The 24448-nt window shown below is 45.2% G+C and overlaps 1 protein-coding gene across 1 annotated transcript; it reads left to right on the forward strand.

Moving 5' to 3' along the window:
• LOC125448940 (probable G-protein coupled receptor 139) lies at nucleotides 1–4794 on the forward strand. The gene is made up of 2 exons (XM_048524476.2): nucleotides 1–107; nucleotides 3893–4794. Exons 1-2 carry the CDS (start codon nucleotides 38–40, stop codon nucleotides 4792–4794), a joined length of 972 nt encoding a protein of 323 aa, XP_048380433.2. The 5' UTR covers nucleotides 1–37.
• The last annotated feature ends 19654 nt before the right edge of the window (nucleotides 4795–24448 follow it).

Genomic DNA, 24448 nt, shown 5'->3' on the forward strand with positions numbered 1-24448 from the left:
CTATGACTTCGCGGACTTCCTTGGCTTCTAAAAGACAATGCATGGGGCAATAAAAGGACTCTTTTTTGCCATTTGTTATCCTGTTATCGCTGTTATTGGTGTTCCAGGTAAGTCAGGGTTGCCAAAAAAGGTGTTTCGTTTTAAGCGTCAAATTCTCCAGAAATGTAACTTCTTCACTTTCAGGAAAGTAGGGGACATCAAACGGTTTCCACATTTCTTTTTTTATGCACGATATGACACTAAGCTGTTTTGTGGTGAATGATAGTGTCTTAATTGTCGTTGCTCAATGGAATATTGCGATATATTATTTAATTCAATCTGCTGCACTTTAATGGAAATGCGGTTTATTCGATTTCGAATCATGACTTACAATTACGTGCAAAGTAGGAAAAAATGGTCTGAGAGTAAGCTTTAATTTTAATTTCGCAAAACGGAAATGAGTATTTGTTGCACTACAGGATTTTTTTTAAATAAAGCGCCAACTTGCAAAACACCTCTATGCGTGGATTTCTTGCCACAACAGAACATTACTTATTCCATGCAATCATGACAATATCAAAATGTTGACACAAGGAAAGACACGTTCACTGAATACAGGAAACTATAGTCCGACTTTTGCACGAATGTAACAATTGCAGCAGAATGAGTGTCCACACATATGGTCCAAATTTTTGACGTAATCTGATGACCTAATACGGCACATATTCGAAAATCTCTGAGCAGGTAAGAATTTTAATCTATTGTTGGTGAATATTCTCTCCTGATGGGTTTTGCATACGTTGAAAGATTGTTAATCGATAACACACTGTGGTTGCCCGAATCAATAATCACTGTACATCACGAGTTTCTGAGAATGGTGAAAGGCTATAATCAAAATGGTTGGAATGATTTTAAGCAACATGCGAGACCAGTCGGATACTATTGACGACTAAAGACAACGGAAGGCTTCTCCCCACACTGGGGCAGTTGAAATTGAAGGCATTGCAATTCTGCATTGTCAGGCGACTGATCGTGGTCTTTCGTTAGTGAGCTATTGCTCACATCAAGCATGTCAGGAAGATAAGTGTTCGAGGCACCGTTTTGAATTATTCAGGCTTGAACGTATTTGTTTATCCAACATGACTTTAAGTTTAGTATTGATGTGAGTAACTCATGATAAGTGTCAGGAACGAGCAAGTCCAGAATGTGCACCATATTAATGTTGGAAGGAAAGCTCGAATTAATTCACGGACACGTTTAAATTTATTAGCATCAAATAGGACGAAAGCAATACGAAAATATAAATTCAAGATTCAAAGAAATTTTCAAGCAATGATCATCAAATCTGTACAAGTCAAGATTCAGCCATCTAATGAATGGCGTTCTCTCATGATGCAGATAACGAATTGAATAACATGTTGTAACAGTCCATTCTGTGAACACACTTAATATACTGTCATTCCCATATTGAAGACTTATATCATTTAATGCATAAAAATGCAGAAAATTTGAAAATTGAATAATTCATTAATACACACACAAATTGTGCAAACAGCCATGCTCGTTTTTCATAATTTGAATCGATTCTTGCCCAGAAAATGCTGCTTTTTGCTGATGTCTTTGATTTGTACTGCAGATGCAGGTTTTCACAATTTCTTCTGCCACATTGTCTGGCACTAGCTCCTGTGCAGAGGATGAAAGATGACTATAGAGAAATAAATAGGAAAATACCAACTGTTCTGTCCGGTAAAACAAAACTGACAAAGGACCAAATAAATTAGAGAACGGCATAGTGGGAACTGACATATCCCCTCCCTGACTCCCCACAAACATTCTCCTTCACTGGCTCTAACCCCGCCTCTTTGACCTCTCACCCTATCTTCTCCTCTATCCACCTTCTATCCACCTCCCCCTGTTTCCATCTTTATTTCAAAATCTTCTTCGCCACCCCCATTTCTGAAGAAGGGCCCGACCCAAAACGACAAGTTTCCTACTCCTCTGATGCTGCTTGGCCTGCTGTGTTCATCCGGCTTCACCCAGTGTTACCTCAAATTAGATAATGATATTGATTGATCTAAAGTAAATTTATAAACATGCAACGTTTCACGCAGTTTGCCCCCTCCTTGATTCAGTAAACTCTTCCAATCCAGCCACATGCATTCTGCTGTCTGTGAGTGACGGTGAATGATTGGGGGTGACTGTATGTTATGGAGTGATTATGACTGAGTGAGGTTAAGCCGTTCAACCCCATATTACAGTTCACTGTTGATGTTCACTTGTCGCTCATATTTATTCACAAATTGTGATGAATTGTACTGCAAACTGTAACTAAAATATAAGTTACCAGTTCTTCTGCTTGATCCTGGGACAAACCTGTTGCATTGTAAACAGACATGGAGTAACAGCTCCCAGTTTTTTTTTAAGAATTCAAGGGATTTCTATTTCAGGGCGAATTCAACTCATGAAGTCAAGGTTCTGTTTGTTTCTGAAGCGACTGCACAATGTATGGTGGGAAAGAGTCACGGGAACTTTAAACAAAACCATGAAAACAAATTGCCTGATTTATAGAATAGAATCGAATATCCTATGCTTTGAGGTGTACTCAAGCACAGAAGTACAGGAGTACAGTGATTTTTTTTTTACAATGTCGCTGCTTATAATGTCATCTTAGGTACAAATCTTAGGTGCAAAAGAGGAATTTAAAAGGAACGTCTTTGCATTACTGTACCGTTGTCAACCAATAAGCTGGAAATAAGACATAGTTTAAAGGACAGATATTACAGTCAGATAGCCAGTTACAAATGAGTAGTACATTGCAGCCGCTGAACTCAGGGACCTCGACACGTGGAGTAACTGCCTGCACCAGACCTGAGTGCAACAAATGCCCCCATTGCGTTGCAGGCCACCAGTGCATTCTGCCCCAGCTGTCAGCTTCTCCAAGGTAAGTTTTCTCCGTGACTAATTCCTTGCATTGGCCTCTGCCCAGGACTCGCTCCCAGCGCTTGTTGCTGCTTCAGGTCTGCTCACCCTGGGCTGGTCACTGCACGGGACTACCTCCCTCCAACAGCCGGTGCTCCCAGACTGCTGCCCCGTGAAATCCTCCACAGTGGAATTCGCTTCCAGGGCTCCCCGGCTCTACAGACTGCACCCCCCCCCCCCAATTTAGTTCAGTTCATTAGTTGAAAAGAAATTCATGGGACGCAGAAGAGAAGAAGAGAGAGAGAAAAGAGAAAGAAAGAAAAACAACAGGTGGAGCAGAATGGTTACTGCAGAAACGTTTAAATCTGCACCCAACTTGTGGTGGTCGTTTGCCAACATTTTCCTCAAACATTTATTTAATCAGAAACGTTCTAAAGAAGGCAGATTGCAAAAGAGTTAAACACATGACGCTGGAGGTGAAACTAATAATGAAGGAAGACAAAAAAAGGAAGGCTTCAGAAAGTAGCAGAATTGGCGGGAGTGGAAAACGCAAATGATTGTTGTTTATCACCAAGACAGCAGGAGCGAGATTTTGAAGCCATTTGAAAATTCAGTAGTTCTGATTGTACAGACTGCAATGTTGGTGCATGGAAAGTCAAAAAATGTCAACAAGCATAGAACTGTTGATTTTTTTTTTGTGAATATTACCTACTAAATAAGAAAATAAGTGAGATGATCAGTGAGTATTTTGGATGGCGTTGAGATTTGAAACCTGAACACAAGGGTAGATTCAGTGAACACGCAGTAAATTCTGTGACAGCAACTGACTTCAATGACTTATGTATTCACACAAGTTTAGTCAAACAATAAAACTCAACGAAATGCCCTTTGAATAGTCAAGAGTCAGACGTTGTACTTGAGCAATGTACTGGGTGTGACAGTAGCTAATGTTTGGAGTAAGTTTAATAACATCTCTCTCTTTTTCTTTCGTCAGCCAATTTGCTGGTAATTGTAATCCTATCCCAAGGACGTTGTGGGCTCTCCAAATGCATCACATGCTATCTGTTGGCGATAGCTGCCTATGATTTTCTCGTCATAATAATTTCCGTAATCCTAAACAGGATTGGCCGCATTTACTTTATGTACACTGTCTTGTCAACCACCCAAGTGTGTCGCCTTATTGCTGTGCTGGTGCACAGCACGCGGGATGGCTCAGTCTGGCTGACAGTGGCCTTCACCATCGATCGTTTTGTTGCCATTTGCTGCCAGAACCTGAAGATCAGATACTGCACTGAAAAAACTGCGTCATTGGTCATTGGAACAGTCTGCATCCTGACCTGCATCAAGAATATGCCTTTATACTTCATCTACAAGCCTTTGTACACAATTAGGGGAGTACCCTGGTTCTGCAATATTAGGTCCACCTATTACACATCTCCTGTCTGGCAGGCATACGACATGCTAGACCCTATCTTAATCCCCATCTTCCCATTCGTTCTCATTTTTCTTCTCAATGCTTTGACTGTAAAGCACATTTTAGTGGCCAACAGATCCCGTCAGAGGCTTCGAGGTGTTGATAATCGTCAAGATCCTGAGATTATGAATCGCAAGAGATCCATTGTTTTGCTTTTCGCTATCTCGCTCAGCTTCATCCTCCTGTGGGCGACACAGGTTGGGCGTTTCCTTTACGTACGAATTAGAGGTGTGGATTATTTCAACAGCCAGAATTTCAATGACCCACAGTACATACTTTCAGAGACGACTAATATGCTCCAGCTACTCAGCTCCTGCAACAACGTTTTTATCTATGCCGTGTCTCAGAATAAGTTTAGAGAGGAGCTAAAGGTGTTGGTGAAGTATCCCTTCACCATCCATAGGAGTTTATTCAAAAGATAGAAAAACAAAATTTCTCCATCTTAATTCTCTTTTATCAGTTTGTAACACTTTTCCACGAATTCAGATCTGAATTTTGCGGATAGAGCTTCCTGATTTGAATGGTGTGAAGTCCATTGTCCAACTGAGGTAGTTCTCGATTATTAATTCCAAAGGACTCAGAAATCATCGGAGCTCTGGTCTTTCAGGATGAGATGCTCAGGCAGGGATCAAACCTGCACTCATCAGTTCAATTCTGCAGTGCTCTGGGCCTATGTTGATTTATTTACTTTTTTTTCATTTCAATCACTCACTCTCCCTCCTCCCTTCCTTTTAAACTTCCTCCAAGCCTTTGTTTCTTGTTTCTGTACTGTCATCACGATATGACACAATTTCTCCTCTAGCTTATTGAAACGTGAATTCTGTTTTCTTCCCAGCGATGTTGTCAGATCTGCTAAGCATCTACAGCATGTTATGTTGAAATTTTCCTTGAGTTACTTCCTCAAGGCTACTCCTTTAGCATTATGAGTCCACTGACTGAAAGTCAATATACATATGTGAGATGTTGTACAAGTTTAAGAACTTGACTCTACTTTACAAGTCTCCAGGGAATGGTCGACAATCTGGTTCCAGTGGGAACTTCTTGGATGTTTGAACTCCTAAGGGTAATGATTCCACCTTAGTTTTTGGCATCCTGTAGAGCAACTGTGCCCACAATGTTCCTTCCACCCTCTTTGTACTTTTTTTTTCAAAACCTTACTCATTCCTTATTGGTCAACTTCAGAATGAACATGAGTCCAAAATATCACATGTGCCATGTTTTCTCTGTGACCTGGACGGAAGCTATAAAACTGTAACAAGTCTAGAATGTATCTTTTCAGTGATTCTCTTCTCCACCAAACCTTGATTCTTTTAAGCTTTCAAGGTGTTAGTTTCAGGATGGGGAGATATGAGTGCGTGGACTCATAAACAGAGAAGATCTAGAAGTTTATTCTACTTTTGAAAGTCGTTCAATGAACTGATTCAGAACTAAAGACGTTTAAAATGCAGTTCTTTTGTAATTCTGTGTTATTAGACTAGCATTAATGACACTTCAAAAGGATGTTCTATAACCTTCCTCGGTTTCATCGATCCCATTGCATATTGCACAATCTTGTTCCTTTGCAACCTGTGAGTCATTCCATATCTGTGCATGTTAATGAACCCTTGTGTAATTCTGTAGCCTTCAGTACAACGTGGATAAGTACTGCCAAAATTCTGCGAAATCTATGTTTTCTTTAGAGTTTGTTGAAGCATAAATATGCATCACACATAAACATCAGAACAGTTGAAGTCAGAGCGGATTATTCCATTTGGCCCTTGAGTTTGGGCCATCATTCCATAAGACCACGGTTGATGGCACAGCTGCTGAAAACCCACATTCCTTCTGGTCTCTATGAACATTGGCTTTCATAGAAATCCGCGTTACAAAACAAAAAAAAACGTAACAGTTGATGCAGGACTTCAGCTGCAGCAATATGGCAGAGACAAATTGGCGCTCCTGGCAGATCACCGGGAGCTTTCATTGCATCACTGGTGGCATGATGTCATTGTGGGATCAGGGTCGTACTTCTGGAATGCAGCAGCGACAAAAGTGGCCTCAGAGTGTTATTCCTGGAATTTACTGCATTACATGGGAGTTGCTGAAACCAGAGCTGTTGTGAGAACAATCCCCCAATGTGGAGATGAGCACAAAAAGGGAGAGAAAACTGAGATTTTGATTATTTTCTGTGATATCTGAATACCTTCTGTAACTCAAAATGGGGCCTGAGCATGGCAAAACCATACGTTTTACAATGTATTTGTTATGCAAGTGACACTAAGTCATTCAATTCAATTTCTAATATAGCATGGTAGCATTGTTAGCGTCTAGTGCAAGCAGTGATAAAGGACAATTGGACAATTGGTGTTACAGATTCTCAAATGATCTTCAAGAAGTATATAACTTGTTGGGACGATTTCATAAACGGGGCTGAGAAAGGAATACATCCAGTTCCAGAACATTGCGCATCAAATATGTAGAACATAGAACAAAGAAAATAGAACATTACAGCACAGAACAGGCCCTTCAGCCCACCATGGTGTGCCGACCATTGATCCTCATGTATGCACCCTCAAATTTCTGTGACCATATGCAAATCCAGCAGTCTCTTAAATGACCCCAATGACCTTGCTTCCACAACTGCTGCTGGCAACGCATTTCATGCTCTCACAACTCTCTGTGTAAAGAATCCGCCTCTGACATCCCCTCTATACTTTCCTCCAACCAGCTTAAAACTATGACCCCTCGTGCTAGCCATTTCTGCCCTGGGAAATAGTCTCTGGCTATCAACTCTATCTATGCCTCTCATTATCTTGTACACCTCAATTAGGTCCCCTCTCCTCCTCCTTTTCTCCAATGAAAAGAGACCGAGCTCAGTCAACCTCTCTTCATAAGATAAGCCCTCCAGTGCAGGCAGCATCCTGGTAAACCTCCTCTGAACCCTCTCCAAAGCATCCACATCTTTCCTATAATAGGGTGACCAGAACTGGACGCAGTATGTGTGCCCAACTTGCTGATTTCACCTAGAATCATTGTACGTATCTAACCGTTTGTTGGAATGTTTGTGCATATGCAACTCTTGGTGTGTTTGTGTGCATGTGTTTAGTGTATGTGTGTGTATGTTTTTACATGTTTGTGTGCATTGTTTTAATAGCCTTGTGACCTTGTGTGTTGCACGTTTGTATGGGATTGAGTGTGGGTATTTGAAAACACCAGTTTGAGGTTTCGCCTCCATATGTAAATTTGGAGGTGATTGCAAGCCTGTCCCTAAATGCCTATGTAGTTTTGGCATATGAAACCATGTACATGCGTTCAAAGCATTAAGATGACTTGTTTTGGACGGACAAACGAAACCTCATTGGACTCACCATGCCCAATTTCCTGACGGTTTAAATAAATTGAATTTTCAAGGCGTTATTCAGTCGAAAATGAACCAATTCCATTGAAAGGTCCAACTCACAGTGTCATCTGTGACTGCCCCTTCAAGCCAGCCACCTTCCTGACTTGGAAATAAAGCACAATTCCATCCGTGTCACCGGAACAAATAGGCACAGCTGCCTTCCAACCAATATCCCTGGTGTCCCCACACTCCAGGGGCAGGAACAGTTCAATCATGCAGCTCACTGTCATCTTTGGGTGGCATGGTGACTCAGTGGCTAGCACTGCTGCTCCACAGCGCCAGCGACCCGGGTTTGATTCCAGCCTCAGGCGACTGTCTGTGCAGAGATTGTACATTCTCCCCCTGTCTGCATGCATTTCTTCTTGGTGCTCCAGTTTTCTCTCACAGTCCAAAGATATGAACACTAGGTTGATTGGCTATGCTAAATTGCTCCAAGTGTCCAGTGATGTTTAGTTTAGATGGGCTATACATGGGCAAAGTAGGTGGCAATGAATGGGTTTGCATGGAATGCTCTTCAGAACTTTAGTGTGGACCTATTGAGCGAAATGGTCTGCTTCCACATTATAGGTATTCTCTAATTCTGGAGAACCATTAGGAATGGACAATAAATGCTGACTCAGCCCATGATCCACATATCCTGAGAAAGAATTCCTATCGTACAGTCACAGCTTTAATTATTGCCATTTCTTTAGAGTAGGGCCATCTCCTTTACAATGCCCCAACCCAGATATAGGAATTTCCATTCACTCACAGGCAGTTTAATCCATCCCAGTCTCAAAAGCAACTATGAGCACAAGGCAGTGAAGTGAAAGCATCCTGAATGATTATTGATCTTGGCTGCTTGGCCTGCTGTGTTCATCCAGCTTCACTCTGTTACCTCAGATTCTCCAGCATTGGCAGTTCCTATTCTCTCCGTAGCAGAGGATTGATGGTGGGGAAATAGAACCTTTGTCTTCAAATGTCCAGCTTCCTTTTACAAACCGGACAGAACAATGCTGTTAACAAAGTGTGGAGCTGGATGAATACAGCAGGCCAAACAGCATCTCACGAGCACAAAAGCTGACGTTTCGGGCCGAGACTCTTAGTCTGAGAGGGGGATGGAGAGAGGGAACTGGAATAAATAGGGAGAGAGGGAGAGGCGGGCCAAAGATGGAGAGAAAACAAGATAGGTAAAGAGGAGAGTATAGGTGGGGAGGTAGGGAGGGGATAGGTCAGTCCAGGGAAGATGGACAGGTCAAGGAGGTGGAATGAGGTGGTAGGTAGGAAATGGTGGTGCGGCTTGAGGTGGGAGGAAGGGATGGGTGAAAGGAAGAACAGGTTTGGGAAGCAGAGGCAGGCTGGGCTGGTTTTGTGATTCAGTGGGGGGAGGGGAAGAACTGGGCTGGTTTTGGGATGCAGTAGGGAAAGGGGAGATTTTGAAGCTTGTGAAGCCCACGTTGATACCATTGGGCTGCAGGGTTCCCAAGCAGAAGATGAGCTGCTGTTCCTGCAACATTCGGGTGGCATCATTGTGGCACTGCAGGAGGGCCATGATGGACATGTCGTCTGAGGAATGGGAAAGGGAGTTGAAATGGTTTGTGACTGGGAGGTGCAGTTGTTTGTTGTGAACCGAGCGGAGGTGTTCGGCAAACCATTTCAGACTGCCAGACTACTCGGGCCTCTTGGCATCAGGGTAGCCCACAAACCCACCTACACACTAAAACAACAGCTAATGAACTTAAAAGACCCTATACAGACAACAAACAAAACGAACATAATCTACAAAATAGCTTGCAAGAACTGTGACAAACACCATATTGGACAAACAGGCAGAAAGCTAGCCACCAGGATACATGAACATCAACTAGCCACTAAACGACATGACCCACTATCACTCGTATCCTTACATGCAGGTAAGGAAGGACACCATTTTGATTGGGACAACACATCCATCCTGGGACAAGCCAAACAGAGACATGCACGAGAATTCCTAGAAGCATGGCATTCCAACCGGAACTCCATCAACAAACACATTGATTTGGAGCCAATCTACCATCCCCTGAGAAAAAGAACAGGAAATGACATCACCAACGTAGGAAATGACATCACCAACCCAAGGAACCCTAACCAGATAAATAGAAAGCAGGACATAACACCAGCGCTTCATCGGAGGCTCACTGATGATGTTACCTAGAATGGTGACGAAATGTCTGAAAACTAACCTTCCAGCTCAGCGAGCAATCTCGCATCCAGAATAGTTAGTACTTGAGGGAAATTGTTTGGATTACTAGTATTTCTTTTAGTTTGTTCATCGATGGGTTAAATAATCAAATTGGTATTTGTTTCTTCTCAAAATGGAGATCAGGGATATTATTTTCATTAACCATTCTTTTTAATAGGCTATGAGGGGCAAGGTGAGCTTCTCTGGGATTTTTGGATTTAATTATTAGAAGAGAACTTCTGCTTTCATCCTAACAGATTGGAGCTTGCATATCAATTTGATTATCAGAGGTGTTCAACTTGCGAACAGATTTGGGGGCTCAAGTCCAAGATCACGTGTTGGATCTGAATGGATCTGAAAAGATTTAAACAAACTTGGGGATTAGTGTCCTAGACCTTTGAATAAAACTTAGGTGAGAAAAATCTGTTTATGTTTGGTTACTTGAGGTTGGTTAAATCAAAGGTGAGGAAAATGGCTTATAACAATGCTAAAGGGGTTCTGGGGTTTGAAGATGATTCCTAAATTTGTCAAGAAAGTTTAGAACAACAAAGCAAGCTGGGACATAATTTTACACTGAGCAAACAGGCGAGGTTTGACTTTAACTAAGGATAAAATAAAGCTGAAACTCTAAAGAATTGGCCAAGCACTTAAGCATAACAGAGTTTAAGGCAAGTGAAATAGAATTTAAGACAATGTAATTGAAAATGAGGCTACTGGAGTTAGACGAGAAAGAAGGGGAAAGAAGATCATGGTGGACAATAAAGAAAAGGCGAGAAGATTCTTTGCTGAGCAAAAAGGAAGAGAGAGAAAAAGAATGAGAGGGAGAGAGAGAGAAGAAAGAAAAAGAGACAGAGAAGGTGAAAGAATATTTGAGTTGGAAAACATGAGGTAGGAACCTGAAGCCAAAGGATGTCAAATGGCAGAAAGAAACATACACGAGAGAAGCAAGGATGACCAAACTCATTACAGCCAACAACCCAGTAGACATATATACAAATACATCCAAACATTACCAAAAGTCGATGAAAAATATGTAGAAGCGCTTTTCATTTCCTTTGATAAATTGGCTAGGCAGATGAATTGGCCAGAGACTTTGTGGGTCATGTTACTGCAGACCAAGTTGGTAGGCAGGGTTAGCGAGGCTTTTGCATCGCTGTCCGATGAGGTGTCAGGAAATTACAAAGATGTTTAAACAGGCTATTTGAGTCCCTATGAATTGGTACCAGAAGCCTATGGACAATGGTTCGGAAACATGATGAAGGAGCCAGTAATGTCGAGTTCAAAAGAATTTTACAAAGCAGCTTCAATAGATGGGAGAGAGCATTAAAGATTCAAAAATAAATGAGGACCTTAAAGAAATCATGCTGCTGGAGGAGCATAGAAATTCACTTCCTGAGATCATAGGAATGCATATCATGGAACGGAAAGTTACCGAAGTAAGAAAAGATGTGCAGATAGCAGACGAATATGCATTATTGCACAAATCAAAACTTAGCTTTCAACAGCAATTTCATTTTGTGATGAATAGAAGTTAGGAGAAAGAGAGATGGTACAATGAAAAACAAAAGGTAGGCCACACTGGAGATAGCTTACCACAGGTGAAAGAAGAAGCCCAGGAGGGGAAAAACGAGTTGAAAGGCCTCACAGTTTTCACTGTAATGAAATGAGACACAAAGTAACAGAGCTGGTTGTTTAAGAAAGGCATTCTGAAGAATGATGTGGCAAAATATGCCTAAACAATGGGATTAGTTGAGGTCGTGAAGGAAACCCTGAAACACGTTCAGGAGCTAGAGGAGAATGCACAGCCCAGTTACCAGCCGGAGAATGAGATAGTGCTCAATTTGCACAAAGACTTCAAATCTGCCGGTAAGTTTTACTCAGGGGCAACGGGGCAAGAGGTAAAGAAGGAAAAATATTGAAAATACCGGAGCTAATCAGCCTCTAGAGATTAAAGAAACGTACTGCTTTGTTTTGCTGCAGCTGCAATGGCAGCAGTGAGAGCGAGGGCCAGGGAACTGCCGGGAAGGCACATTCTTCATTTTGGCAGTGGGCATGAGTGGGAGCGTTTGTATTGCGCTCTCAGAAGGTGGGTGAACTGATATATTTGGGCAGTGGCTGAACCCGAGACACTACACGTGTAGTGTCTCTCACCCTCCCTCCTCCTCCGACCAAAAAAAAACAATGACTCTGGTACGCTGATAAGGTAAGTGTTTTTTTATAAATCATGTGCTGGTAAGTAGAGTGGTTTGGTACAACTTTTTTTTTCATTTCATTCATCTAGTATTTAACATTACAAGGGCTAAGTTAAGCTTAATAGTAAAAATGGTAAGACATCCCAGGCCGGGGTAATGCTCCTCTTGGTCAATGTGGGAGCTCAGAGATGCGGCTGATGTCCGACTCCTACACGTGCAAGTGGTGTGTCCAGCTCCAGCTCTTACTAGACCACATAATGTCTCTGGAACTGCGGATGGACTCACTTTTGAGAATCCGCCTTGCTGAGGAAGTTGTGGATAGCACATTCAGCAAATTGGTCACACCGCAGATTAGGATCACTGAGGGTGAAAGGGTGACCAGAAGGCAGAAAACAAAAGCAGGAAGTCAGCGCAGCTGTCGCCTGTGGTCATTGCCCTCCAAAATAGGTATATCATTTTGGATACTGTTGGGGGAGATGGCTCACCAGGGGAAGGCAGCAGTAGCCATGTTCATGGCACTGTGGTTGGCTCTGCTGTACAGATGGGGTGGGAAAGAGAATGGAAGGGCTATACTCATAGGGGATACTATTCTAAGGGGAGCAGATAGACAGATCTGTGTCCAAAAATTAGACTTCTGAATGGGATGTTGGCCTCCCAGGTGCACAGGTCAGGGATGTCTCAGGTCAACTGCAGGACATTCTGAAGGGGGAGGGTGAACAGCCAGGTGTCGTGGTGTGGATAGGCACCAAAGATATAGCTAAGAAACGCGATGAGGTCCTACAAGCAGAACTTAGGGAGTTAGGAGCCAAGTTAAAAAGTAGGACCTCAGAGGTAGTAATCTCAGGATTGCTATCAATGCCATGTGTCAAAGTAGAAATGAAAGAATAGGCAGAATAAATGAGATGGCGTAAGATTGAGGGGTTCAGATTTTTGAGACATTGGGGCTAGTTCTGGGGGAGGTGGGACTATTGCAAGTCAGACAGTGTACACTTGGGCTGGACTGGAATGAATGCCCTAGAGGCTGTTTTTGCTAACGCTGTTGGGGAGGGTTTAAACAAATGTAACAGGGGGATGGGAACCAAATGAGGAGGTTAGTGGACAGTAAGGGGGTAGTAACTAAAGCCTGTGAGGAACTACATAATGAAGTCAGTGTGACTAAGGGGAAAAGGAGGCAGAGAGCAGATGATGAACACAAATGGATAGGTGGTCTGAGGCGCATTTGTTTTAATACGAGAATGTAGTAGGTAAGACGGATGAACTTATGATTTGGTTTAGTACCGGTGAGTATGATGTTATTGCTATTACTGAGATTTGGTTGAGGGAAGGGCAAGATTGGCAACTAAATATCCCACGATATAAATGCTTCAGGCGCGATAGAGAGGGAGGTAATAGGGGTAGAGGAGTTGCGTTACTGGTCAAAGAGGATATCATAAATGTCTTGAAGGAGGGCACGATGGAGGACTCGAGCAGTGAGGTAATATGGGCAGAGCTCAGAAATAGGAACGGTGTGGTTACAATGTTGGGGCTGTACTACAGACCACCCAACAGCAAGCGTGAGATAGAGGTACAAATATGTAGAAAAATTATGGAAAGATGTAGGAGCAACAGACTGGCGGTGATGGGAGATTTTAATTTTCCCAGCATTGACTGGGATTCACTTAGTATTAGGGGTTTAGGTAGAACAGATTTTGTAAGGAGCATCCAGGAGAGTTTTCAAGGACAGTATGTAAATGATACAACTCGGAAAGGGACCATACTGGACTTGGTGTTGGGGAATGAGCCCGGCCAGGTGGTTGAAGTTTCAGTAGGGGATTGCTTTCGGAATAGTGATGACAATTCCTCAAGTTTTGGAATACCGATGGACGATGACAAGAGTGGTCCTAGAGGAAGAGTGCTGAATTGGGGGAAGGCCAACTATAGCAAAATTTTGCAGGAGCTAGGGAATGTGGATTGGGAGCAGCTGTTTGGGTGTAAATCCTCATTTGATATGTGGGAGGCTTCTAAAGGGAGGTTGATTAGAGTGCAGGACAGCCATATCCCTGTGAAAATGAGGGATAGAAAGGACAAGATTAGGGAACCATGGATGACGTGTGAAATTGAGACATGAGAAAAGAGGTAAAAGGAAGTGTACATAAGGTCGAGGCGATTCAAATCTATGAAGCTTTTGAAGAATACCAGAAAGTAGGACCGATCTGAAATGAAGAATTAAGAGGGCTAAAAGGGGTCATGAAATATCTTTAGCAAACAGCCTTAAGGAAAATACCAAAGCCTTTTACTCATACATAAGGAGGAAGAGGGTAACTTGAGAAAGGGTTGGCCCACTCAAGGGAAAAGGAGAGAATTTATGCTATGCAAGGAGTCAGAGAAATTGAGTGATATTCTAAATGAGCACTTTACATTGGTATTCACTGAGGAGAGGCACATAACAGATGTTGACGTTAGGGATAGATGCTTTATTACTTTAAGTCAAGGTGGCATAAAGAGAGGGGAAGTGTTGGGTATTCTAAAAGACATTAGGGTGGATAAATCCCCAGGTCTGTATGGAACCTATCCAAGGTTCTGAGGGAAACGAGAGAGGAAATAACTGGGGTCTTAACACACATGTTTGCAGCATCCTGGAGCATGGTTGAGGTCTCAGAAGACTGGAGAATTAATAATGTTGTCCCCTTGTTAAAGGAGATGAGCAAGGATTATTCTGGTAATTATAGACCGGTTAGCCGAACGTCAATGGTGGGGAAGCTGCTGGAGAAGATACTGAGGGATAGGATCTATTTACAATTGGAAGAAAATGGGCTTATTAGTGATTGGCAGCATGATTTTGTGCAGTGAAGGTAATGTCTTACCAACTTGACAGAATTCTTTGAGGAAGTGACAAAGTTGATCAATGAGGGAAGGGCTGTGGATGTCATATACGTGGACTTCAGTAAGGCATTTGATAAGGTTCCCCATGGTAGGCTGATGGAGAAAGTCAAGTCACATGGGGCCTGGGTGTACTAGCTAGATGGATAGAGAACTGGCTGGGCAACAGGAGGGAGACAGTTGTCATGGAAGGGAGTTTCTCAAAATGGTGAACTGTGATCGGTGGTGTTCCACAGCGATCCATGTTGGGACTACTGTTGTTTGTGATATACATAAGTGATCTGGAGGAAGGTATAAATGGTCTGATTAGCAAGCTGGCAGATGACACGAAGATTAGTGGATTAGCAAATAGTGAAGGAGACTGTCGGAGAATGCAGCAAAATATAAACAGATTGGAGAGGTGGGTGGAGAAATGGCAGATGGGTTTCAATCCATGCAAATGCGAGGTGATGCTCCAAGGAGACAATATTGAGCCAAGTCAAAGTGAATGGAGTTTGGCAATCATATCAGTTGACCAGAAGTTTGGTTTGAGTTTCCTGTTCCCAATTCTCTCTTTGAATCATCTTCAATGGGAGATTACAGAAGTCATGATTGTCAATCCAGGATACCAATTCCAGTAAATGTGGAGCATTTTGTCCCTATTTTGTATACTCAAAAATGTAATTCCTGGTCTCACACTCTGTCCCTCTTCCCTGAACTGAAATCCAAACTCATCTCCCTCATTTCTTCAAACAAAAAAAAACTGTGGAGGCAGGAATTTCTGAAACAATAACAGAAATTGCTGGAGAAACACCACAGGTACAGCAACAAAAACATACTGCCAAACCTGCAGATTTTCTCCAGCACTTCCAGCTTTTGTACCCCGACTTCCTTTTTCCACTCGCTGTTTTTCCCACCCACTCCTCAGAAATCTTCAGATCCCCAAGCTCCTGTGGCTCTATTTCAGGGCCTCAAGTGGACTCTGTGCGGTGAAGTGCCCGAGTGAAAACCCCAGCCCTCCCAGATGACATTCTCTGGACCCTAATGCGCGTCTCTATTCCTGTTGGCAGGCATGATGTGGAGGTGCCGGTGTTGGACTGGGGTGGACAAGGTCAAAAATCACACAACACCAGGTTGTCGTGCAACAGGTTTATTCAAAAACACTCGCTTTCATAGGTCTGTTCCTTTGTCAGTTTTAGCTTGAAAGAGGAGGGATACCGACTCAGAATTTATCAGTAGAAAGCTAACAACGCTAAAAAAAAGTCCTGCAGCTTACTTGCTCTTGAGTCTTTAACCAGTTAGATAGGAGACACAGGTTTCTATAGATTAAAATGCAAATATTATATGTTTTTTTCAAATCATTGCCCCAACATAATTAAAGGCCAAATCAATATACCCAAGAGATGATATCTAAGGTCAGAAAATGCACTTTAGGTGTGACGCCTTGTTGAGAATCTGTCTGAGTTTTAGACTGAAGTCAGGCTGAGTATTTTTTGAACAAAATAAAATGTATCTGCAAATACACAAACATCTTTAATGAAATATTTCTCCCCGTGTGAGGGTATGCGTGTGCGAGAGAGACAGACTGCTTGAGAGTACATATCGTGGTGGGGTCACATGCAGAGCGACATGAACTTAACGTTATAAAACGAAAGATCTGCGGATGCTGCACATCAGGAACACAAGACAGAAGTTGCTGGAAAAGCTCAGCAGACCTGGCAGCATCCGTGAAGAGAAATCAGAACGAACGTTTCGGGTTCGGTGCTCTGAGCGTCACCGGGCCCGTAATGTTAACGCTGATTTCTCTGCACAGACGCTGCCACACCTGCTGAGATTCTCCAGCAACTTCTATGAGCCCAACATCGTGGTCGCCGCCGAGAGCCGCCTTCAGCAACTTTTGAATCTCCTGCCCAAGAAACAAGCCCCACCCTCCGCTCACTGTGATTGGTTAGAGGACGTGCCCGCATGAGCACTCACGCTGCATGGTTGGAGGACCATCACTGCCACTCACGCACACCGTCCGGTTGAAGGGCAGGTTCAGAACGTCATTCACGCTGAATGGCTTGGAGGCCCCGTCCTGCACCGCCTTCCCATTCACGCCGATTGGGTCCTGTCCCGCCTTCCCATTCACGCCGATTGGTTGCAGGGCCAGCCCTGCCAGTCATGCGCTCCGATTGGTTGGAAGACCAGTTCGCGCCCTCTCAATTTCTAAACTGGGCTCCCCCAGAGCAATACAATGTGAGGCTGGTGAACACAGCAGGCCCAGCAGCATCTCTGGAGCACAAGAGCTGACATTTCGGGCCTAGACCCTTCATCAGAGAGGGGAATGGGGTGAGGGTTCTGGAATAAATAGGGAGAGAGGGGGAGGCGGACCGAAGATGGAGGTAAAAGAAGATAGGTGGAGAGTATAGGTGGGGAGGTAGGGAGGGGATAGGTCAGTCCGGGGAAGACGGACAGGTCAAGGAGATGGGATGAGGTTAGTAGGTAGGAGATGGAGGTGCAGCTTGGGATGGGAGGAAGGGATGGGTGAAAGGAAGAACAGGTTAGCGAAGCAGAGACAGGTTGGACTGGTTTTGGGATGCAGTGGGTGGAGGGGAAGAGCTAGGCTGGTTGTGTGGTGCAGTGGTGGGAGGGGACGAACTGGGCTGGTTTTGGGATGCGGTGGGGGAAGGGGAGATTTTGAAGCTGGTGAAGTCCACATTAATACCATTGGGCTGCAGGGTTCCCAAGTGGAATATGAGTTGCTGTTCCTGCAACCTTCGGGTGGCATCATTGTGGCACTGCAGGAGGCCCATGATGGACATGTCATCTAAAGAATGGGAGGGGGAGTGGAAATGGTTTGCGACTGGGAGGTGCAGTTGTTCATTGCGAAACGAGCGGAGGTATTCTGCAAAGCCGTCCCCAAGCCTCCGCTTGGTTTCCCCAATGTAGAGGAAGACACACCGGGTACAATGGATACAGTATACCACATTGGCAGATGTGCAGGTGAACCTCTGCTTAATATGGATAGTCATGTTGGGGCCTGGGATAGGGGTGAGGGAAGAGGTGTGGGGGCAAGTGTAGCATTTCCTGCGGTTGCAGGGGAAGGTGTTGGGTGTGGTGGGGTTGGAGGGCAGTGTGGAGCGAACAAGGGAGTCACAGAGAGAGTGGTCTCTCCGGAAAGCAGACAAGGGTGGGGATGGAAAAATGTCTTGGGTGGTGGTGTCGGATTGTAGATGCCGAAAGTGTTGGAGGATGATGTGTTGTATCCGGAGGTTGGTGGGGTGGTGTGTGAGAACGAGGGGGATCCTCTTTGGGCGGTTGTGGCGGGGGCGGGGTGTGAGGGATGTGTTGCGGAAAATGCGGGAGACGTGGTCAAGGGCGTTCGCGAACACTGTGGGGGGAAAGTTGCGGTCCTTGAAGAACTTCGACATCTGGTATGTGTGGGAGTGGAATGCCTCATCGTGGGAGCAGATGCGGTGGAGGCGGAGGAATTGGGAATAGGGGATGGAATTTTTGCAGGAGGGTGGGTGGGAGGAGGTGTATTCTAGGTAGCTGTGGGAGTCGGTGGGCTTGAAATGGACATCAGTTACAAGCTGGTTGCCTGAGATGGAGACTAAGAGGTCCAGGAAGGTGAGGGATATGCTGGAGATGGACCAGGTGAACTGAAGGTTGCGGTGGAAGGTGTTGGTGAAGTGGATGAACTGTTCAAGCTCCTCTGGGGAGCAAGAGGCGGCGCCGATACAGTCATCAATGTAACGGAGGAAGAGGTGGGGTTTGGGGCCTGTGTAGGTGCGGAAGAGGGACTGTTCCACGTAACCTACAAAGAGGCAGGCATAGCTGGGGCCCATGCGGGTGCCCGTGGCCACCCACTTTGTCTGTAGGAAGTGGGAGGAGTCGAAAGAGAGCTGTTGAGGGTGAGGACGAGTTCGGCTAGGCGGATGAGGGTGTCGGTGGCGGGGGACTGGTCGGGCCTGCGGGACAGGAAGAAGTGGAGGGCCTTGCATGCGGAATATAGGTGTGTAGGGACTGGACTTCCATGGTAAAATGAAGTGTTGGGGGCCAGGGAATGGGAAGTCCTGGAGGAGGTGGAGGGCGTGGGTGGCGTCACAGATGTAGGTAGGGAGTTCCTGGACCAAAGGGGAGAAAATGGAGTCCAGATAGGTGGAGATGAGTTCGGTGGGGCAGGAACAGGCTGAGATGATGGGTCGACCAGGGCAGGCAGGTTTGTGGATTTTGGGAAGACCAGAGCATGCAGGAGGAGCATGCGCAGCTTGACAGGTCGGACTTCGCAGGCGCAATGTGGTCCAAAGAACAGATTTGTTAATTCTGGGCGGTAAGGACACAGCGAAGCAGAGGAGGTGCTGCTAAACGGGCAGCATTCATGAATACACAGGACAGGCATCACGCCCCGAACAGGAATCTGAGCGAAGAGCAAACGTGAAGTCAACGTTCATTTTAACCTGGATCATTCCGATCGTCTGGACGCAGTCTTTTAACTGGGCACAACCTGGAAAAGGAGGCAGGAGGAGAGAATAGGCAGATGGGCAGTGGGAGCCGGGGCAGGAGGAGAGAATAGGGAGACGGGCAAAGGGAGCCGGACCAGGAGGAGAGAATAGGGAGACGGGTACAGGAGCTGGGACAGGAGGAGAGAATAGGGAGACGGGCAAAGGGAGCCGGGGCAGGAGGAGAGAATAGGGTGACAGGAAACGGAAGTTGCGGCAGGAGGAGAAAATAAGGTGATGGGAAACGGGAGCCGGGGCAGGAGGAGAGCATAGGGAGACGGGTCATGGAAGAAGAGACAGGAGGAGAGAATAGGGAGAGAGGCAATGAAAGAAGGGACAGGAGGAGATGGAGTCACGGGCAATGGGAGAAGGGTCAGGAGGAGAGAATAGGGAGATAGGCAATGGGAGCCAGGGAAGGAGGTGAGAATAGGAAGACGGGTCATTGATGAAGGCACAGGAGGAGATAATGGGGAGACATGCAATGGGAGCTGGGGCAGGAGGAGAGAATAGGGAGACAGGCAAAGGGAGCCGGGGCAGGTGGAGAGAATAGGGAGACGAGCAAAGGGAGCCGGACCAGGAGGAGAGAATAGGGAGACGGGTACAGGAGCTGGGGCAGGAGGAGAGAATAGGGAGACGGGCAACGGGAGCCGGGGCAGGAGGAGAGAATAGGGAGACGGGCAACGGGAGCCGGGGCAGGAGGAGAGCATAGGGAGACGGGTCATGGAAGAAGGGACAGGAGGAGAGAATAGGGAGAGAGGCAATGAAAGAAGGGACAGGAGGAGATGGAGTCACGGGCAATGGGAGAAGGGTCAGGAGGAGAGAATAGGGAGAAGGGCAATGGGAGCCAGGGAAGGAGGTGAGAATAGGAAGACGGGTCATTGATGAAGGGACAGGAGGAGATAATAGGGAGACGGGCAATGGGAAAATGGACAGGAGGAGAGAATAGGGAGAGAGGCAAATGTAGAAGGCACAGGAGGAGATAATGGGGAGACATGCAATGGGAGCTGGGGCAGGAGGCGATAATGGGGACACATGCAATGGGAACCGGAACAGGAGGAGAGAATAGGGAGACGGTCATTGTGAGCCAGGGCAGGAGGAGAGAATAGGGAGACAGGCAATAGGAACTGGGGCAGGATGCGATAATGGGGAGACAGGCAAAGGGAACTGGGGCAGGATGAGAGAATAGGGAGACAGGCAATGGGAGCCAGAACAGGAGGAGAGAATAGGAAGACAGGCAATAGGAGCCGGGGCAGGAGGAGGGAATAGGGAGACAGGCAATGGGAGCCAGAACAGGAGGAGAAAATAGGGAGACAGGCAATAGGAGCTGGGGCAGGAGCAGAGAATGGGGAGACAGGAAATGGGAGAAGGGCATTGGGCACTAGAGAGGGACATGCCCCTACAATTTGGCAGTACGTATTACTAACTATAAACCCGTGTCTGCTGGTCTTTGCAGGCTTCTAGATCCAACCAAACCGATTCCACAGTTCTTCTGCTCTGGGTTGCTCTGTCCCCCATCTTATGAAAATGCTGATCTCATCTCCAATTACCAGCACGAATCCACCTCCTTTTCCTTTTTTGTCTGTCCTTTCTAAACGTCAAATATCCTTGAATACTCAGTTCCTTGCCCTGATCACTACGCAAAACTGTTTCTGCAATTGTGATTCTATCAGAACATTTTACCTGTATTTGTGCCTTCAGATCACCTGCATCATAGTTAATACTGCATACATTCAATTAAAAAGTTCATAACTTTGACTTTTTAAAAAATCATTCTGCATCTGAGACAATTTTGATGCTTGGTTTTGTTTGTCATGTCATCTCGCCTCCCTCACAGTTTTTCTATTTCTTGTTACCAACATAACTGTCTCCATTTTGAATTCCCCCTTGGATTGTCAGTTCAACACAAATTTTAGTCCTAGAAATTCAGAAACTCTTAATTCTGCATTCTGCCTTGCTGTAAAAACTAACTGACTCTATTCTTGGAAGACAAACTTCTGCGGAGAAGGTGTTCTTTCAATTTATTGAATGACTGCAGTCTGTATGCCGAAGGTGTTCCCACACTGCTGGACGGCAAACAGTAATAGCAATATTTTTCCAAAATTAACAAGAATGATTTGCATTTTTGTTGCACTTTTCTGAAAATATAATGCAGTAAGGTAGTTTACAAGAGTTTTGAAACAATATTTGACACTGAGGTACCTAAAGATGTAGAGAGCCAACTGCCCAATAGTTTTTTTTTATAAATAGGTCAGCTTTAAGGAACCCTTTAAAGAAGGGAACGGGATGAGCAAAGAGTCGAGTTTTGGAAAGTAAATTCCAGAGCTTATAGCCTTGGCAGCTCAAGAGGCAGTCACCAATAGTAGAACAGTTAAAATGAGGAATACTCAGGAAGCCAGGTTCAGATGAGTGCAGGTGCTTTCCATGGGGTTGGGGGAGATGGTGTCAGCCTGGAGCAGTCACAGATAAAGGCAGGGGCTTGAGCGTGAATAGGTTCAAAAACAAGGATGAGAAATTTAGAAAATTGGTGATTCTTAGTTTGGAGCTTCTGTTGGTAACTGAGCACAGGGGCGATGCATGAACAAGACATGTTTTGAGAAAGGACAGACTCAGCAGGGTGCTGGATCACCATAAGATATTAGACAGGTTTAATATGGGAAACCAGACAGAAGTGTGTTCAGGTAGTTGACTCTCAAGGTAAAAAAGGAGGGGAGAAGGGGTTCAGAAGCAGGAGACATGAGACCAGGGTAGACTCGGGCTGTGTTACTGAGGTGGTCTTAGGAATGACGGGTATATATGGTTGAAAATTGATCACGTGGTTAAACATTTTGTCACGGCTGTCGACAGACTTGTTCAGCATTCAGACAATCACTGTGGAGAGGAATAGCTCAGAAATGGATGACAGAGCGAGCACCAAACACCATGGCTTCAGACTTCCCAATGTCAAAATCGAAGCAGTTTATGCTGATCTGAGATATGGATGTTAGGTAAGTATGAGCGTTGTGGGAGGGATATTTGGAGCTAATGGTGTTCACTTGCACTTGCTACCCTGCTGCTTCTGTGTGGAGGTTGAGGGTTTAGTGAGGATCTGTCAAACTTCCACTTGAATTGTAGGTATCTAAAATTCCTCTCCAACCTCTGAATTGCCCTTTCTCTCTCTCTTTCTTTCCCCCCCTGTAGAGACCAGACACATGTGGTGGCAACAAGTGGCAGGTTCATTTTCAGTCCTGAAGGATATGAGTAAACTGGTTGTTTTTGTGACAACCTGCCAGCTTTTGCTGTCACTTTATCCCCGTGCCTGTCTCTCAAATGATCCAATTCGTTCAGCTCAGTTTCAGAATCTGCCTTTGCGTTCTTGTGATTGTTCTTTCTCTCAGTTTTTTTTTTCTCCCCCAGTTTTAAATTAATCTCTTCAAGTTTTGGAAGAATGGGAATTGAATTCAGAAAACCGAGGCGAAAATCTAACACTGCTGCATTTACCTTGAGCTGAATTGCATTGTAAATTGAACATGGATGAGAAGAACAGATCACAATGAAGAGAAACCAGACATGGCTTCTGGCTGTGGAAGGGACTTCAGCCGAACGTCAGCCTGGGCTAATCGCCAGCTCACTCACACTGGGGAGAGGCCATTCATCTGCTCTAGGTGCGGGAAGGAATTCAGTCAGGCATTTTCGTTGCTCAGTCACCAGCGGGTTCACACTGGGGAAAGGCCATTCATCTGCTCTGAATGTCGGAATGCATTTACTCAGTCACACACCCTGCTGGCACACCAGAGAGTTCATACAGGAGAGAGATCATTCATGTGCCCTGAGTGTGGTAAGCAATTTGCTCAGTTGTGCAACCTGCTGACACACCAGCAGGTTCACACTGGGGAGAGACCATTCAGCTGTTCCCAGTGCGGGAGGGCATTCATGAATGTGACCAATCTACTGCGACACTGGCAGGTTCACACTGGGGAGAAACGGTTCACCTGCCTGCAGTGTGGGAGGTGATTCACTCAGTCAACTCACCTGGAAAGACACCAGCAAGTTCACTCTGGGGAGAAGCCATTCATCTGCTCTCAGTGCAGTAAGGAATTCACTCCAAAAACTGACCTTCTGAGGCATCAACAAGTTCAAACTGGGGAGAGACCATTCACCTGCTCAGAATATGGGAAGGGATTCATTTGGTTATTCAGATTGCGGAAACACCAGCGAATGCACACTGGCAAGAGTCCCCACACCAGCACTGACTCTGGGAAGGAAGGTATCCCAGTATCTAATATTCAGGGAAACCAGGTTAACACTGAGGAGAGACCACAAATCTGCACTGATGCTCGGCAGGGATTGACTGAGTTTTCCAACCTACAGAGGGATCAGCAAAGTGACACTGCAGACAGGCCCTTCACTTGTGCTGTATCTTGGCAGCGATCTGTTGAAATATCTAAAGAGCAGAGAGATGTAGTACATGCAGAGGAGAATCCTCTTCCACATACTGACTCTGGTAAGAAATTGCTTGCAATATCTGATCTTCAGAGAGACCAAGTTCACACTGAATCAAGTCCCCTCAATAGCAATCTGTCTGCTGAGGGGTCTATTAGAATATCTAGCCTGCAGAGAGACCAGCAAAATCACACTGCCGATATTCCCCTTACTGGTGATGTGTCTAGGGAGGGATCTACTGATTTATCAAACCTTCAAAGAGACCAGCAAGACCACACCAGGAATTGGTCTTACGCCTGCTCCAAGTGCAGGAAGGGATTCAGGCGGTCATGTTCATTGCTCAGACACAAGCAAGACACCTATTCTGACTCTGTAGAGGAATCTATGCCAGCAAAGAGATCAGGTTCATACCAGGGCAAATCCAATCATCTCCACTGATTCTGAGGAGGGACCTCTTCCAATATCCAGCTTGCAAAGAGACCAGCAGGATCAGGCTGTGGAGGCTTCACTCAACCGCACAGTGTCTGGGCAGGGATCTACTGTGTTATCCAGCCTGCAGAGAGA

This window comes from Stegostoma tigrinum, chromosome 43, assembly GCF_030684315.1.
Source record: "Stegostoma tigrinum isolate sSteTig4 chromosome 43, sSteTig4.hap1, whole genome shotgun sequence".
In the NCBI taxonomy this organism is placed as follows: Eukaryota; Metazoa; Chordata; class Chondrichthyes; order Orectolobiformes; family Stegostomatidae; genus Stegostoma; species Stegostoma tigrinum.

Bases quoted from the DNA above. Each gene is read 5' to 3' on its own strand.
- LOC125448940 (XM_048524476.2), top strand. From the start codon at position 38: ATGCATGGGGCAATAAAAGGACTCTTTTTTGCCATTTGTTATCCTGTT. The intron at 108-3,892 runs GTAAGTCAGGGT...TTCTTTCGTCAG, and splicing joins CGCTGTTATTGGTGTTCCAG to CCAATTTGCTGGTAATTGTA.